This window comes from Arachis hypogaea, chromosome 20 (assembly GCF_003086295.3).
Source record: "Arachis hypogaea cultivar Tifrunner chromosome 20, arahy.Tifrunner.gnm2.J5K5, whole genome shotgun sequence".
Taxonomy (NCBI): domain Eukaryota; kingdom Viridiplantae; phylum Streptophyta; class Magnoliopsida; order Fabales; family Fabaceae; genus Arachis; species Arachis hypogaea.
The window spans coordinates 130,005,012-130,017,757 of NC_092055.1; the positions used below are offsets into that span (position 1 = coordinate 130,005,012).

Genomic DNA, 12,746 nt, shown 5'->3' on the forward strand with positions numbered 1-12,746 from the left:
CGACGAGCACCACCGTCAGCCAAACCTCACGGCAGAAAACGACGGCGGGTAAAGAACCAAAAAATACCGCCACCGCACACCACCAATTATACGGTGGCACTCGCCCTAACCCTTTCCTAGAAAACCAACAGAACTATCTAAACCACCATACAAACACCACAAAACTACTCTAAAACAGCCTATACTTAGCAAAAACAAAAACAAAATGCTGCAGAAAATAAAGCAGAAGAAAGCAAAAAGCAACAAAAAAGATGCTAACCTGATAAATCGAAGGAAGACAACCCCAAGGAAAGACGCCGCAAAAGAAATCCAACCGAAACCACAGAAAGCAAAAATGGAGAAAGGGAAATGCTGCAACCAGAAAGAGAAGCAATAGAGAAGTAAAAGCGAAACGAGGGAACTAAAGGAAGAAAACCAAAAACGGTTTTTGAAAGAAGTACAAAGACGAAAATACCCTTAGGAAAACAAAACAAAGCAAGGGCAAAAAAGAAAAAGCACAACCCGCAATAAATACCCCTCGAAAAAAGGTAACGCCTCGAAGAACGCAACAGACGCGACCGATACGGAAGAGTCACGTCAGACCTAAACGGTCAGACGAATCCTCCACAAACACGGAGACCAAGGCACCGACCTCATCTCCAAGAAACCAGACGGGCACCCGAGAAAATCGAGCCCATGACAAACATCTCAGCGGCAGACCGACCTCGCCCGCTCTCCCGCTGCGGGGGCAACTGTTACGGATCCAACCCACGGATCCCGCATACCCGGTTACCCGGGGATAACCCGCTTCCACACAAAGGCCCAAACACCGGCCCTTCAAAACCTCTAACCCAAATATCTCTCTCTTATCTTAACCAAATAAGATAAGATAAGATATTCACCTATAAATAAGAGGACCCAGGTCCCCCCAGGTATCCATTCATTCCTCACACTCTCTACCTCTTAGATCCGTTCTGACTTGAGCGTCGGAGTGTCTTTGCAGGTACCACCCCCATTGCTCCAAGTCAAGCGATCCGGCTCCAGCTCTGTCCGCGGGTTCCCGATCCACCCTTCAAACCGTACCAGAGACATCTCGTACATTGGCGCCGTCTGTGGGAATCCTGCGCCAGCTGGACCCAATGGGGGACGTCCTGGAAGAAACCCCCTCAAGCCAAGATGACTCTCAACCAATTAACCCAACCCCCGAGCACCGTGAAGTAACGAACCAAGCGAGAATAGCAAGCACTATTCAAAACGCGAACGATCACGACATCACGGACCGACGACATCCTGAAAAAGCCAGCGACAAAGCAGCGCAGATCATCCAGGATCTCTGCCTCCGAGTCCAAGAACTCGAAGGCAGGATAACCGATAAAGGAAAACACAACAACGAGCACGGAAGCCATGCAACCTCCAGATCAAGATCTCGCCGCGGAAGGTCGCCAACCCGACGACACGACAGAAGAGACGGTCGCAGCTCAACACGCGATCACAGGCACGAGAAATCGCCAGAACGGCGATACAACAAGAAACATAACCGCAGCGCTTCTCAAGATCTGAGTTATCAACACTACTCAGACGAAGATCGGAGGAACCGAAACACCAAACGCACGAGAAACGACCATATAATAATGGGAGCTACACCCTTCACAGAAAGAATCTTGAGGGCAAAACTCCCCAAAGGCTTCGACAAACCTACCGATATGAAATACGATGGAACTAAGGATCCCCAGGAACACCTAACGGCTTTCGAGGCCAGAATGAACCTAGAAGGAGCGGCCGACGCGGTCTGATGCAGAGCCTTCCCGGTAACCCTCGCCGGGCCAGCGATCAAATGGTTCAACGCCCTCCCGAACGGATCCATAGCCAGCTTCCACGATATTACACGAAAGTTCATGGCCCAGTTCACTACTAGGATCACCAAAGCCAAACACCCCATCAGCTTACTAGGGGTCACGCAAAAACAAGAAGAATCCACGAGAAAATACCTCGACCGCTTCAACGACGAATGCCTAACGGTCGACGGACTCACGGATTCCGTCGCAAGCCTTTGCCTGACCAATGGGCTAATGAACGAAGATTTTCGCAAACACCTCACCACCAGACCAGTATGGACCATGCACGAGATCCAGAACGTCGCCAAAGATTACATCAACGACGAAGAAGTCAGCCAGGTCGTTGCCGCCAACAAACGGCAGCACGGCAACACCCAGCGCGGCAACTCGGCTTCTCACCAAAATCCAACACTCAAAGAGAATCAACGGGACCACCCCAGGCCGACCAGCCGACCACCGAGAATAGGCAAATTCTCAAACTACACGCCTCTGACAGCACCAATTACCGAAGTATACACCAAATAGCAGATCGAGGCATCATTCCGAAAGCACGGCAACTCAAAGAAAGGACAGGAGGCAACAAGACCCTTTACTGCGAATACCACCGAGGTTACGGTCACAGAACACAAGATTGTTTCGACCTTAAAGACGCCATTGAACAAGCCATACGAGACGGCAAACTCCCAGAATTCGCCAAAATCATCAGAGAACGAGACGCGCGGAGAGAGACAGATCGTCGGAGAGGGATGGACGTAACCCGAGAACCCAAAAGCAACCCCCGAGGGAAAACCCAGAGGAAGATCCAACCATCATAGTAAACGTCATCACAGGCAAAGACGTATCAAGCAAGTCAAAACTAACAATGAAGAAAGACCTCAAGATAATGGCGGTAAGGAACCAAGTCCCAATCTCCGCGGCCGACAATACGATAACGTTCTTACCAGAGGACTGCCAACACGGCACCTCAGCCGAGGACGCCCCTTTTGTCATCTCAGCTAGAATCGGAACAGGACTCGTACGAAGAATACTGGTAGACACCGGGGCAGACTCAAACATCCTTTTTCGGGGAGCCTTTGATAAACTCGGACTCCGAAACGACAACCTCCAAACACACCGCCACGGCGTCACGGGACTCGGAGACAACTTCCTCAACCAGACGGCTCAATCACACTTCCCATCACCATTGGAACGAGCAGCCAAAAGAAGACAATTCTATCTGAATTCGTAGTCCTAAAAGACTCCACAGCCTATAACGTGATTCTCGGAAGGAAAACAATCAACGACTTCTCCGCAGTTATCTTTACCAAATACCTCCTTATGAAATTCAGAACCGACGACGGCTCCGTCGGCACCATCCACGGAGACCGAGAAGTCGCAGCCGAATGCGACAACACCAGCCTAGCCCTAAGGAAGAAATCACGAGATGCGGCCGGTGTATTCCTAGCCGATCTGGATGCCCGACAAGACGGCCAACCCAGGCCGGAACCAGAAGGGGATATGGAAAAATTACAAATAGGGCCAACCAAGGATGAGTACACCTTCATTAACAGGAACCTCCCATACGACCTCAAAGAGGAGCTCTCTCAACTCCTGAAACAAAATAGGGACCTGTTTGCATTCACACCGGCCGACATGCCGGGAATAAGCCCCGACCTAATGTCTCACCGTCTAGCCGTGGATCCCAAAGCTAAACCAATAGCACAAAGGAGAAGAAAAATGTCACCGGACCGAGCCACCGAGGTCAAAAAACAAGTTAAAGCCCTACTCGAGGCCAACTTTATCCGAGAACTCCCCTACACGACTTGGCTAGCCAACGTCGTACTGGTGAAAAAATCTAATGGAAAGTGGCGAATGTGCGTCGACTACACGGACCTCAACAAAGCTTGCCCGAAAGACGCCTTCCCCCTACCAAACATCGACGGATTGGTAGACGCCGCATCCGGTCACCGATACCTCAGCTTCATGGACGCATACTCCGGATACAACCAGATTCCGATGCACCACCAGACGAAGAGAAAACAGCGTTCGTCACCCCAGACGGGACGTACTACTACACAGTAATGCCCTTCGGCCTAAAAAACGCTGGAGCAACCTACCAAAGACTGGTTAACAAGATATTCCGAGACTTATCCGGTAACAAATTAGAAGTTTACATAGACGACATGCTCGCCAAGACCGAATCCGGCGAACAACTAACCGGCGACCTCAAAGTCATAATGAACACCCTACGAAAACACCAAATGCGACTCAACCCGGCAAAATGTGCCTTCGGAATGGAGGCAGGGAAGTTCCTCGGCTTCATGATTACGCAACGCGGAGTTGAAGCAAACCCAGAAAAATGTCGCGCCATCCTCGAGATGACGAGCCCCAAAAACCTCAAAGACATCCAAAGGCTTACTGGCCGACTAACGGCGTTGTCACGCTTTCTCGGGGCTTCAGCCCAAAAAGCGACCCCCTTCTTCAAACTAATGAAAAAAGAAGCCCCCTTCAAGTGGGAGACAGAATGTGAAGAAGCATTCCAACACTTCAAGAAGGTCCTAGCGGAACCACCAATCCTCGCCAAACCCCAGACGGGGGAAACACTTTACTTATACCTCTCCATAACGGAAGAGGCACTCGCAGCAGCACTCGTCCGTGAAAACGAGAAAAAGGAACAAAAACCCATATACTTCATAAGCAAAGTCCTACAGGACGCGGAAGCCCGCTACTCACGCTTAGAAAAGCTAGCTTTCACACTCCTTACAGCCTCCCGACGCCTACGACAATACTTCCAAGCTCACCCCGTAACGGTTCGAACCGACCAAGCGGTCAAACAGGTGTTGCAGAAACCCGACCTAGCCGGAAGAATGCTAGCGTGGTCCATCGAACTATCTCAATTCCAGATCAAATTCGAACCCCGGAATGCAATCAAAGCACAAGCTATGGCCGACTTCATCGCCGAGATGACCCCGGGAAAGCTCACCCCCGATTCATGGAAACTACATGTCGACGGCTCATCAAACTCCACCTACGGAGGCGCCGGAGTCATACTCGAAAATCAAAACGGAATCACGATCGAACAATCGGTACGATACGAATTCCCAGTATCAAACAACCAAGCAGAATACGAGGCCCTCTTGGCAGGACTTTCATTAGCCCAGGAAGTCGGAGCAAAGGTCCTAGAAGTGAATACCGATTCACAAGTAGTCAGTTCCCAAATTAACGGAGACTACCAGACACGAGACCCCCTACTCCAACAATACCTCGCCAAGGTAAACGAACTAAGAGAAGGGTTCGAACACGTCACCATACGGCACGTCCATAGAGAACGAAATGCCAGAGCAGATCTACTCTCCAAGCTGGCCAGTACCAAACCCGATACGGCAACAAATCGTTAATCCAGGAAGTCGTTAAGACACCTTCCGTGACAACAACAAACAACGCTCACCTGACAATCTCGAACCAGGAATCTTGGACCTACCCGATCCTGCAATACCTCCTCGATGGAACACTACCACCAGATCCCAAGAAAGAAAAGCGAATAAAGAGGGAAGCGCCAACTATACCATTGTCGCAGGACAGCTATACAAACGCGGATTCTCGCAACCACTACTCAAATGCATCGAACCCGAGAACACGGAGTACATACTCCGTGAAATCCACGAAGGTTGCTGCGGTCACCACGTCGGAGGCAAGACTTTAGCCCAAAAAATCATCAGAGCAGGCTACTTCTGGCCCACGGTCATCCGAGATTCCATGCAAATAGTCAAAAACTGCGACAAATGCCAAAGACACGCCAATATCCACCAAGCCGCACCGCACCAGCTCAGCACCATATCGGCAGAGCGGCCATTCGGCACTTGGGGCATCGACCTCGTCGGACCTTTTCCTACGGCACCTGGCCAACTCAGATACCTCATCGTCGCCATAGACTACTATACTAAATGGATCGAAGCCGAACCCCTGTCCACCATAACGGCAACCCAATGCCGAAAATTCCTCTGGCGACAGATCATCACCCGATTCGGGATCCCCAAGATCGTCATCTCGGACAACGAACCCAATTCACTGACAAAAAATTCAGAGAATTTTTAGAGGGGCTGCGTGTATCCCACCGTTTCAGCTCGGTAGAACACCCCCAGACAAACGGACAGGTGGAATCCGCAAACAAAATAATCGTCAAAGGACTTAAAAAGCGGCTCGACGAAGCCAAAGGGCTATGGGCCGACGAACTCGGGTCGGTCCTATGGTCATACCGAACCACACCCCAAACACAACAGGAGAAACACCTTTCCGACTAACATACGGTGTCGAGGCGGTCATCCCGGTAGAGATCGGAGACCCAAGCCCCAGGAAAACGGTAGGAGGTAACGACGAGGAAGCAGAACGAGACCTCATTGACGAAACAAGAAGTATAACCCATCTCAGAGAGCTAGCTCAAAAGCAAAGAATCAGCCTGAGATACAATCACGGAGTCATCCGGCGAGAATTCGCGGCCAACGACCTCGTCTTACGACGAAATGACATCGGTCCCCCGACCCCAGGAGAAGGGAAGCTCACCCCCAACTGGGAAGGACCATACAGAATCAAGGCCGTAATCGGAAAAGGAGCGTACAAACTCGAACGGCTCAGCGGCGAGAAGTCCCGAGAACATGGAACGCCGCCAACTTGCGACGATACTACGCCTAAACCAACCCACAAGGTCGCACCCTCGCCCTCATTTCTGTTTTTGTACTCCTCCTACCAGTTCACAAATTCTAAGTTTTATTTCATCTAAGTTTTTAACTCGGGTACTCTTTCCCCCCACCAACGGAGGGTTTTAACGAGGCCCAACCATCAATAAAAATTCCATTAAAACAGCTATTTATATTTTCCTAAATGTCCCAAAAACGGAACGAAAACGCGGCCACAATTGGGAGACTGATCACCCCCCAGCCCAAAAAACGCGGATATCCATGAAAAAACCCGACCAAACGACGGTCCGAGGGAACAAAATAGCCTAAAACGGAATATAAAGAAGGCCCGGACGGCCCAAAAACAATATAACTACGGAACATACAAAAGGCCCGAACGGCCGATAAAGTACCATTAAAACAAAAAAGTGTTCCAAAATCAAAATACACGGCCTCCGGCCATCCGAAAATATCCAAAGCACAGTTCAAAAATCCAAAGAGATAAAAGTAAAAACTACTAGAGGTCAACGATTTGGCCATCACGAACAGTCTTGAAGGCCCCCATCACGGACGTATCCACACCAGGAGCCAGCACTGAAGCCTGAGCCCTCATCGTTTCCTCGGTAGCCGCAATTGCGTCCTTCACATCAGCTAGTAACTCCGTCTTCTCCCTTCTCAAGGCAGCAACCTCGGCCTTTAGAGCCTCCGATTCGGCGAGAAGCATGGCAGCCTGAGACCCTACATCAGAAGCCCGCTGCCGTTCCTCTGCCAGCTGAGAAAGAAGCGAAGTTTCAACCTCGGCAAGTCGAAGAATCTCTGACCCGGCCTCCTCAGAAGACTTCACAGCCTTCCCCCTCGCAGCTTCGGCAGCCTCAAGTTCCCCCTTCAACTTGGCTACCTCAGCATGAGAGTGACGAAGCTTCTTGTCCAGCAAACCGACCTGAGCCATCACAGGCTCAGCCTTCCGAACAACAACGGCAGACCGGAGGAGGGCACGATACACCGACTTGGCCTGAAACGAAACATCGCAGCCGTCAAAAAACGGCTCCGTTCCAGGCATCAAGTGCTGGTCAATAAACCCCGGAGCATCGAAGCGTCGGTCCATCACGCTGGGCACAAGACCTTCATCCTCAAAAGTCTCACTGCTCGGGTCCTCAGGCCTCTTTCTCTTCCGAGAAGCCTCAGCAGCCGTCACCACGACGACTTCAGGAGAGTTCGCAGGGCCAGGGGAAACCTGAGTATCGGCCCGCGCACCCGAGGAAATCACCTCCTGAGAAACTGGCTGCGACTCCACGGCAGGATTAGAAACGGGAGTAGCCGGGGACGACGACCCCTCCTCCTGGGCCATCGCCGCCTTCAGACGCGCCAAGGATGTCAAGCCACCAGCCATCTCAACTGCAAACAAATACCAAAAATTCCCAAGTTACAAAAACGGGAAAACAAAACATAAAAAACCAAAGAAAAAACAGACACACACCAACATATGACCGACAAGCAATCGGATCACCCATTACATCCCGGGGATTAAGAGGACGCTCTCCAAACAACTGCCACAAAACAAGAGCAATATCCCGCTCCTCCGAGGACAGGAACTCCTTCGAAACCCGAGTAAAAACCGACGGTCCCGCCTTAAAATTCCAGTAAGTAGGGAACCGACGATCACCCTCCAACGTCAACCAAAAGGGATGACGTCCCTCCGAGGGACGAACCTTAAAATAACCACTCTTAAAACCGTGGAAGGAGTCTTCATACAAACCGAAAATCCGACGATGGGGCTGAGCTCGGAAAGACACATACCCCTTTTTATGCTTCCCCTCCTTAGTCGGAAGAGTGCACAAGAAAAGGAAAAGAAAAACGTTTACTGAGGCAGGTAACTCTAAATAATCACAAACGAGCTCAAAAGACCGTATTGCCGCCCAGCTGTTCGGATGTAGCTGGGACGGCGCCACGGAGCACCGATTCAACAACTGCTGAACAAAAGGAGAAAAGGGAAGCCGAACACCAAGTCGGGTGAACATCGCCTCATACACCCACATCCAATCCGGCACGGTCGGGGAGTCGAGATTAGTATAGCAAACCCTCTCGTCAACCCCAGAGAGGGCAAGCTCGTAGTGGCGTTCGGCATCGCCACCCCCACAAACAGCCCCTTCATCACGGAGCCGTTGGAGGTCCGCCTCCGTCATCCGCGACGGTGTCCCCCAAACATCACTGGTGACCCAAGAAAAAAGGTCAGGGACACCCCCCGCCGGGGCCACCGGAGCCCTCACACCCTCCATCCGTCGGCGAGCCATACCTAAAATATCGACGAGCACCACCGTCAGCCAAACCTCACGGCAGAAAACGACGGCGGGTAAAAAACCAAAAAATACCGCCACCGCACACCACCAATTATACGGTGGCACTCGCCCTAACCCTTTCCTAGAAAACCAACAGAACTATCTAAACCACCATACAAACACCACAAAACTACTCTAAAACAGCCTACACTTAGCAAAAACAAAAACAAAATGCTGCAGAAAATAAAGCAGAAGAAAGCAAAAAGCAACAAAAAAGATGCTAACCTGATAAATCGAAGGAAGACAACCCCAAGGAAAGACGCCGCAAAAGAAATCCAACCGAAACCACAGAAAGCAAAAATGGAGAAAGGGAAATGCTGTAACCAGAAAGAGAAGCAATAGAGAAGTAAAAGCGAAACGAGGGAACTAAAGGAAGAAAACCAAAAACGGTTTTTGAAAGAAGTACAAAGACGAAAATACCCTTAGGAAAACAAAACAAAGCAAGGGCAAAAAAGAAAAAGCACAACCCGCAATAAATACCCCTCGAAAAAAGGTAACGCCTCGAAGAACGCAACAGACGCGACCGATACGGAAGAGTCACGTCAGACCTAAACGGTCAGACGAATCCTCCACAAACACGGAGACCAAGGCACCGACCTCATCTCCAAGAAACCAGACGGGCACCCGAGAAAATCGAGCCCATGACAAACATCTCAGCGGCAGACCGACCTCGCCCGCTCTCCCGCTGCGGGGGCAACTGTTACGGATCCAACCCACGGATCCCGCATACCCGGTTACCGGGGATAACCCGCTTCCACACAAAGGCCCAAACACCGGCCCTTCAAAACCTCTAACCCAAATATCTCTCTCTTATCTTAACCAAATAAGATAAGATAAGATATTCACCTATAAATAAGAGGACCCAGGTCCCCCCAGGTATCCATTCATTCCTCACACTCTCTACCTCTTAGATCCGTTCTGACTTGAGCGTCGGAGTGTCTTTGCAGGTACCACCCCCATTGCTCCAAGTCAAGCGATCCGGCTCCAGCTCTGTCCGCGGGTTCCCGATCCACCCTTCAAACCGTACCAGAGACATCTCGTACATTAGCGCCGTCTGTGGGAATCCTGCGCCAGCTGGACCCAATGGGGGACGTCCTGGAAGAAACCCCCTCAAGCCAAGATGACTCTCAACCAATTAACCCAACCCCCGAGCACCGTGAAGTAACGAACCAAGCGAGAATAGCAAGCACTATTCAAAACGCGAACGATCACGACATCACGGACCGACGACATCCTGAAAAAGCCAGCGACAAAGCAGCGCAGATCATCCAGGATCTCTGCCTCCGAGTCCAAGAACTCGAAGGCAGGATAACCGATAAAGGAAAACACAACAACGAGCACGGAAGCCATGCAACCTCCAGATCAAGATCTCGCCGCGGAAGGTCGCCAACCCGACGACACGACAGAAGAGACGGTCGCAGCTCAACACGCGATCACAGGCACGAGAAATCGCCAGAACGGCGATACAACAAGAAACATAACCGCAGCGCTTCTCAAGATCTGAGTTATCAAACTACTCAGACGAAGATCGGAGGAACCGAAACACCAAACGCACGAGAAACGACCATATAATAATGGGAGCTACACCCTTCACAGAAAGAATCTTGAGGGCAAAACTCCCCAAAGGCTTCGACAAACCTACCGATATGAAATACGATGGAACTAAGGATCCCCAGGAACACCTAACGGCTTTCGAGGCCAGAATGAACCTAGAAGGAGCGGCCGACGCGGTCCGATGCAGAGCCTTCCCGGTAACCCTCGCCGGGCCAGCGATCAAATGGTTCAACGCCCTCCCGAACGGATCCATAGCCAGCTTCCACGATATTACACGAAAGTTCATGGCCCAGTTCACTACTAGGATCACCAAAGCCAAACACCCCATCAGCTTACTAGGGGTCACGCAAAAACAAGAAGAATCCACGAGAAAATACCTCGACCGCTTCAACGACGAATGCCTAACGGTCGACGGACTCACGGATTCCGTCGCAAGCCTTTGCCTGACCAATGGGCTAATGAACGAAGATTTTCGCAAACACCTCACCACCAGACCAGTATGGACCATGCACGAGATCCAGAACGTCGCCAAAGATTACATCAACGACGAAGAAGTCAGCCAGGTCGTTGCCGCCAACAAACGGCAGCACGGCAACACCCAGCGCGGCAACTCGGCTTCTCACCAAAATCCAACACTCAAAGAGAATCAACGGGACCACCCCAGGCCGACCAGCCGACCACCGAGAATAGGCAAATTCTCAAACTACACGCCTCTGACAGCACCAATTACCGAAGTATACCACCAAATAGCAGATCGAGGCATCATTCCGAAAGCACGGCAACTCAAAGAAAGGACAGGAGGCAACAAGACCCTTTACTGCGAATACCACCGAGGTTACGGTCACAGAACACAAGATTGTTTCGACCTTAAAGACGCCATTGAACAAGCCATACGAGACGGCAAACTCCCAGAATTCGCCAAAATCATCAGAGAACTGAGACGCGCGGAGAGAGACAGATCGTCGGAGAGGGAAGGACGTAACCCGAGAACCCAAAAGCAACCCCCGAGGGAAAACCCAGAGGAAGATCCAACCATCATAGTAAACGTCATCACAGGCAAAGACGTATCAAGCAAGTCAAAACTAACAATGAAGAAAGACCTCAAGATAATGGCGGTAAGGAACCAAGTCCCAATCTCCGCGGCCGACAATACGATAACGTTCTTACCAGAGGACTGCCAACACGGCACCTCAGCCGAGGACGCCCCTTTTGTCATCTCAGCTAGAATCGGAACAGGACTCGTACGAAGAATACTGGTAGACACCGGGGCAGACTCAAACATCCTTTTTCGGGGAGCCTTCGATAAACTCGGACTCCGAAACGACAACCTCCAAACACACCGCCACGGCGTCACGGGACTCGGAGACAACTTCCTCAAACCAGACGGCTCAATCACACTTCCCATCACCATAGGAACGAGCAGCCAAAAGAAGACAATTCTATCTGAATTCGTAGTCCTAAAAGACTCCACAGCCTATAACGTGATTCTCGGAAGGAAAACAATCAACGACTTCTCCGCAGTTATCTTTACCAAATACCTCCTTATGAAATTCAGAACCGACGACGGCTCCGTCGGCACCATCCACGGAGACCGAGAAGTCGCAGCCGAATGCGACAACACCAGCCTAGCCCTAAGGAAGAAATCACGAGATGCGGCCGGTGTATTCCTAGCCGATCTGGATGCCCGACAAGACGGCCAACCCAGGCCGGAACCAGAAGGGGATATGGAAAAATTACAAATAGGGCCAACCAAGGATGAGTACACCTTCATTAACAGGAACCTCCCATACGACCTCAAAGAGGAGCTCTCTCAACTCCTGAAACAAAATAGGGACCTGTTTGCATTCACACCGGCCGACATGCCGGGAATAAGCCCCGACCTAATGTCTCACCGTCTAGCCGTGGATCCCAAAGCTAAACCAATAGCACAAAGGAGAAGAAAAATGTCACCGGACCGAGCCACCGAGGTCAAAAACAAGTTAAAGCCCTACTCGAGGCCAACTTTATCCGAGAACTCCCCTACACGACTTGGCTAGCCAACGTCGTACTGGTGAAAAAATCTAATGGAAAGTGGCGAATGTGGTCGACTACACGGACCTCAACAAAGCTTGCCCGAAAGACGCCTTCCCCCTACCAAACATCGACGGATTGGTAGACGCCGCATCCGGTCACCGATACCTCAGCTTCATGGACGCATACTCCGGATACAACCAGATTCCGATGCACCGACCAGACGAAGAGAAAACAGCGTTCGTCACCCAGACGGGACGTACTACTACACAGTAATGCCCTTCGGCCTAAAAAACGCTGGAGCAACCTACCAAAGACTGGTTAACAAGATATTCCGAGACTTATCCGGTAACAAATTAGAAGTTTACATAGACGACATG

At 50.8% G+C, this 12,746-nt stretch overlaps 1 protein-coding gene across 1 annotated transcript; it reads left to right on the forward strand.

Annotated features, from left to right (window-relative positions):
- Positions 1 to 11,465: 11,465 nt before the first annotated feature.
- Positions 11,466 to 12,392, forward strand: LOC140183232 (uncharacterized). Its single transcript, XM_072231257.1, has one exon. The coding sequence runs from the start codon at positions 11,466 to 11,468 to the stop codon at positions 12,390 to 12,392; it is 927 nt and encodes a 308-aa protein (XP_072087358.1).
- Positions 12,393 to 12,746: the final 354 nt, after the last annotated feature.

Coding starts and splice junctions, on each gene's coding strand:
- LOC140183232 (XM_072231257.1), top strand. CDS start 11,466: ATGGCGGTAAGGAACCAAGTCCCAATCTCCGCGGCCGACAATACGATA.